At 35.8% G+C, this 6,000-nt stretch overlaps 1 protein-coding gene across 2 annotated transcripts in view; it reads left to right on the top strand.

Moving 5' to 3' along the window:
• The window catches only part of Pisd (phosphatidylserine decarboxylase), a 51,530-nt gene extending 46,603 nt beyond the window's left edge, over positions 1 to 4,927 (top strand). For both annotated transcript variants that reach the window (XM_069828736.1, XM_069828737.1), the window contains 2 exons: positions 1,277 to 1,437; positions 2,360 to 4,927. In XM_069828736.1, coding sequence (XP_069684837.1) covers positions 1,277 to 1,437; positions 2,360 to 2,596 — 398 coding nt within the window. In that variant the 3' untranslated portion in view covers positions 2,597 to 4,927. The remainder of the gene's footprint in view (positions 1 to 1,276; positions 1,438 to 2,359) is intronic.
• The last annotated feature ends 1,073 nt before the right edge of the window (positions 4,928 to 6,000 follow it).

Below are 6,000 nucleotides of genomic sequence, written 5' to 3' on the forward strand. Positions count from 1 at the left end.
AATTATTACACAGTCGCTGAAAAACATTGAAATACTGTAACAGTAACACAAACTCAGAATAAATTAAGTTATCGACAGTGAAACATTATGGTAGTGTAATTGTAATGTATTGTTAACAATCAGTTTTGCATGAGCATGCATCTTCCTAGTCTTTATCAATGGTGCATCCAAACGGAGAAATATGAGTAGTCTTTTGGAAACTATGTATAAATATTATGCCGAATAAAAATGAAATTGCTGTTCTTAAAAATAATTCGGTAATTGGAGCGGAGTATAGTTGACTGGGATTTCTTTTTCTTTAATAGAGGTAAAGGCACGTTATAATGTATATAATTTTGTCGAGACTGAAGGTTCACTTCGGAATATGGAGTTTTTCATTATAAAGGAGTTCATAAGGTAGAGCTTTTCCTGTAAACATCTCTTTATGTTCTCTGTGCTGAATTTTTTCCCAGCACAGCTGCTTGTATATGAAGAAATTTTTTTCTACATCCAAGGACATTGTTGGTGCAAACTGCATGCTTGCAACTGCTGCTGGTTCCCCAGGCAGAGTGCACTGGTCTTCTCTTCTCTATTAAAAGCCACTAACAATTGAATGGTTTTGTAGCCATGATTTCGTCCCAAAACAGCCTATATCTTTGTTTTGTATGCTACACTCTTGGTCTCTTCAATCACCATGGAAATGTAGCTTTCAATGCCTGAATGAGTGGCACTTCATATTTTTCAAATTGTGTGACGCAGGCAGAAAGATGGCGGGTATTTGCATAGTGGAAGGCCGAAGATGGACACCTCTTCATGATGAATTACTTTTTTCTTGCCACTCTTATTGATTACATTTTGGTTTCGTCCAGTGTCTCAAAGTACATGTAAATAAAAAAAAAAAATTCGAATGGATTATGTCTAGGTCGTAACTAACAGAAAAGGTACGGAACTAGAAATCCTTTCCCTAGTTATGACAAGTGAGTAATGAAAAAACACTTAACATGCTCCAACCATTGCTTTTATATGGACAGCATTTTCCAGAGTATGACTCCGTTTGCCTGCCAAGTGAAATCTGTTGGCAGGAGGAAATCAAGGAAATAATCTCACTGTAATTAAGGTATAAAGTCGTCAGCATCTAATAATGTATTTTAATTTCTATAATATTAGTAATTTTTACTACTACAGTCAATGAAAAAAATATATAATGCAGGCATAATGATAATTAAATTAATAATAATTGTTTGGTAGTCTTGTAGAATGACAGTATAACTATGGTGGCCATGTTTTTCACATGCAGGAGAACTCTTGAGTGTGAACCCACGGGTGGCACAGTGGATACCTGACCTATTCACTCTCAATGAACGAGCTGTCTATGTGGGACGTTGGAAACATGGCTTTTTCTCACTGACAGCTGTTGGTGCTACAAATGTTGGATCAATCAACGTCTACTGTGATAAGGTATTTAGTAAAGAAAGAATATAAACACCTATTTTCATACATGTTAATTTGAGAAAAATTCGTTTCGGCACCAGGAATCGAACCTGGGACCTCTCAGCTCTGCGCGCTCTTTCTAACTGAGCTATACCAGGACACAATCCACGGTGCCGACCGAACTCTCCTCCTTTTGTATCATCATATCTACTACCTGCATTTTAGACATATAAGTTATATATGCGGGAGCACATATTTAAATGACTTCATGGCCATATTTAACAACAGTTTATGAATACTGTTGACATTGATAAATATATGTGTGTGTATATATATATATATATATATATATATATATATATATATATATATATATACACATATATTTATATATGAGGTCTCGCCGTCCTCATTGAATAATCAAGACTACCTATATTAGTAGTCAACATGTAGATACCTGTTAATTTGAGAAAAATTCGTTCCGGCACCGGGAATCGAACCTGGGACCTCTCAGCTCTGCGCGCTGAGCGCTCTTTCCAACTGAGCTATGCCGGGACATGATCCATGGTGCCGGCCGAACTCTCCTCCTTTTGTATCATCATGACCTACTATCTGCATTTTAGACAAGAGTGTGTTTGCAAGAGTATGCATATGTGTGCAAGAGTGCATAGGAGAGAGAGAGAGAGAGCGAGGGAGGGAGGGGGGGAGAGAGAGAGATATATTTCACAACATGAACTCTTCTCTTCAGTCACTAGTCAGTTGATAACTTGTTACCAAGTGTATCATGGAAATAGTAGCAGAGTGGTTGTGTAAAAGGTTTTCTTCGAGTGTTCGGTTTCCCCTGTCACTCTGATTTCATAATTAATTCATGTTTCATTATAGTCACCCTCTGTTCATCTCTTGAATGGCACGTCTACTTCAAAAGTTTTAATTTTAGTATTTATTGCAGGACCTTACAACCAATCAGCGCAAATGGCGCAATATGAAGACTCGTCATCAAGATGCACTCCTCACAGATTTGCATGGCGAAAAGGTAGAGATGAGGAAGGGGCAGCCATTTGGAGAATTCCGTCTTGGCTCAACAATTGTGCTGCTCTTTGAGGCTCCTCTAGATTACAAGTTCAGACTAAAGCCTGGACAGAGGATACAAGTCGGTGAGGGCATTACTGAATGCCATATAGAATAACCTAGTCATCGTTAGGAGACAATTAAAGACAAAAAAATTATGTGCTATAAAAAAAAAAGGGCTGTGCTGCAAGTGAAGAACGAAAAAGAAATGAAAATGTATTTTGCTACTTTTGAGAGTTCTGAGTGTATGTGATTTATGTGAAAGTAAATGTTCTCAGAACTACATTTGTTCCTTTATGTTTTTAATTATAGATATCAGACTTTTATATTGTATTTTATTGTTGAGTAGTGAAACCTGTAATTCTGTAAATAGTTCATTTGAAATCCTTTAAGTTTTAATATATTGACGAATTGATACCATACACAAATATGTGGAATTGCCAAGAGAATGACTGACTCTGACAGTTGTCTGCACCAGCTATTGCTACATGCAATTGTCAGAAAGTTTATACTGTTAGTGTATAGAAAAATGCCTACATGTAGATCGTCCTGGAAAACACCCAGATTCGTATTTATTTGAACTTTGTCTCGACTTACCTGGGGATATGAGCACCATTGTAGATTCATTAATATTTTCTGAGCACTTTTTTCTAGTTATTTTTTTTTAACAGAAATCTATCTGATAGTTAAAGCAACAGTGACTGCCTCTAGCACTTTTGAAAGTGGAACACAATAGCCCTACCATTCTTTATTTGTGTGTGTTTTTTAATTCGTGGCACTGACTTTTGAAAATGATAGTTTTACGCAGTTTCTTCTCTGAACTATACGAACTATAAGTTACACAATTATTTTTCTTACCTTGACACTAGACAGCTACACTATTAACGCAGTTATGAAATATAACACTATTATGTAGTCTTGGGTCTTTTTTTTTTACTTGTTTATTTAACGACGCTGTATCAACTACGAGGTTATTTAGCGTCAATCTTAGGTCTTACATTACACATAAATATCTCAAGAGTCAACGCCAACAAGATTATACTACACAATGTTATTGCTTTATATACTACTCAGCAATGGGGACTGAAGCACATCATTGTATCATATAGAATTGCGACAGTGCTGTAATCATTCTCCTCCTCCTCCTCCTCATCATAATCATCATCATCGTCATCGTCATCTTGACATGTATTAGATCCTTACCAGCCTGTTACAATCTGAATTCATTAATTTGTTACTCTTGATCACTTGGGCTTGTAATTCAAAATTTGGCATGAAATGCTTGAGGTGTCCATTTTCAACACAGTATACGATATTTCTATCTATTTGTGTGGTCATCTGCATGATCCAGAAGGGGTGATGAAATTTTGAGTTCTTCTCATATATCTGTGTTCCTTTCCTTATCCGGTCTGATATAGGCTATCCTGTTGTTATTCTCAGGAATCTCGTTTCATTTACTTCTTTTCCTGTCATATATGAGCTCTGTTGAAGCCAGTGTTCTGTAGACTCTTAATCTGGCGTCTGGTTCAAAGACTTTGTTGGTCATACCCACAGCTAAAAACAAAATCCTGTAATGGGATAGACAAGTCAAATTCTAAAAATTTTCTCCTTCTTTCCCATAGTAACTGTTAAAGCCTTTCTTGTTGTGTTCTAAGTAGGCGAAGGTTTTTGTGTTCAGTCTTTGTTGAATTTTATTTCTCAATAATTGACATATTATGTTTTCGAACACGTGCAAGTCTTGGTACTGTGAATGTAATCTTTTGACATTCTGCAAATGACATGTAGACTCAGTTTCCTAAATTACTACGTGTCTAAACTTTGGGATTTATGATGTTACTTGAAATGTAGAAATTTTATATTAATTAATTTAAGAAATAAAAATATATTTGAGAATAGTTTTTATCAAAGGTTTTAACTCATAGACACTAAAGTCAACTGCATGAATTAAATTGAAAACTTTGTGATGTACGGTAGCAAGAGTTGTAAAGATGTGAGTTGTGACCGGTCAGCTTCAAAACTCTTGTTTACATTAGGATATTCTATTTGTGTTGGTATCAGAAATTATATTTGAGTACAGTCAAACTGAAGAATATTTCCAGTTATATTATATTTCGAAATCTAGATAAATATTTGTTGCATGCACTGTATATACTGTTGTCATGCTATGAGATGGCAGAGAAATGTTCTTTGCGGGGAAAGGAGGGAAGCCATGATGCATATATATGCATAGTATTGTTCATCGTAGTATTCCAAGGCTTCTTCCTACCTCACCTAGAATATTTCTCTGCCATCTTGTGGTGCGACAACAGTATTACGGTATTGTGTTTTTAAATCTGCTTTTATAATTAAGGACCAATAAATTTATGTAACACTGTACTGCATATTATTTTAATAAGCTTGCATGTAAAATGTATATACAATAATAAAAATCCAGTGCAGTTTTCAATTATTCAATGATTATTGTAATAAATGTGTCATTTTCATTTACTTTTCGCTTTGAAGTGTTTGTGCAGCATAATTTTGATAACAGCATTAAACATTTCATCACTTGTCAGAGCTTCTGGCTATAGTTCATGAGGTCCCGGGTTCGATTCCCGGTTAGAGCACAGGAATTTTTCCTGTGTTCGTCCATGGTCTGGAATTTAGGTTAAGTTTAGATTTAAGACCTCTCCTGGCACCACATTATCATAATCATCCTATCACATCATCGGGGTAATGTAACTCCGCCTTCCAGGTGCCCCAACGTCAGAAGTGGGTTACAATTAAGCCACGGCCAGGAGAGAAAACCAGAAATGTCGAAAAGACAACCTGGTGGCATTGGATTAAAAAAAAAAAAAAAAAAAAAAATTTCGTCACTTGCAATTGCCTGCCTTGGGATATATCTTCAGAAAGTAGTTAAAAAACTTCCGTAGTTGAGAGGAGGATGGCATAAGTGATGATTTTCTTTCCTCTATTTGGAGTACATGATCATCAACATGATTATCTTCTTCTTCTTCTTCTTGATCTGATACAGAAACTTCTATATTTCATTGCCAGAGTTATACCAGTACTCCACCACCATAAAATCAGAGTCTGCATCTTCCAACACTTAATAAGTCTCTTCACATGCCATCAGTTCTTAACATTTTGACCACTTCGATGTGCCTTCGTTTTTTTCATGCTGAACAGTTTCAATATCTTATTTTAAAAAATTCAGTCTTAAAATAACAATTAATAAATCTGTGTCTAATTTCACATTACCTCTTGATTTTTGAATCTACATAATGAACATTAAGAGAATGATATCCCTGATTATGTCTCCAAATTCAATTTGCTTGAGGATTCTTCCTGTGATGTATTCAGTTTTTTTATGATCTAAGCCAGTGGTCGGCATTTTATACCTTCAGCTGTTCTAAGTGATTACAGCAAAACTACCTAGCTCGTTCACGTATGCTGTAATGGCGGAAAATGTTTGTTGCGTTGTAGTATCTCACGATATGTTGCGTCCACTATAGACGCCGAGCAAACCTATCCTTACAGGAG

The sequence above is a fragment of the Periplaneta americana genome, chromosome 6, assembly GCF_040183065.1.
Source record: "Periplaneta americana isolate PAMFEO1 chromosome 6, P.americana_PAMFEO1_priV1, whole genome shotgun sequence".
Lineage (NCBI taxonomy): Eukaryota > Metazoa > Arthropoda > Insecta > Blattodea > Blattidae > Periplaneta > Periplaneta americana.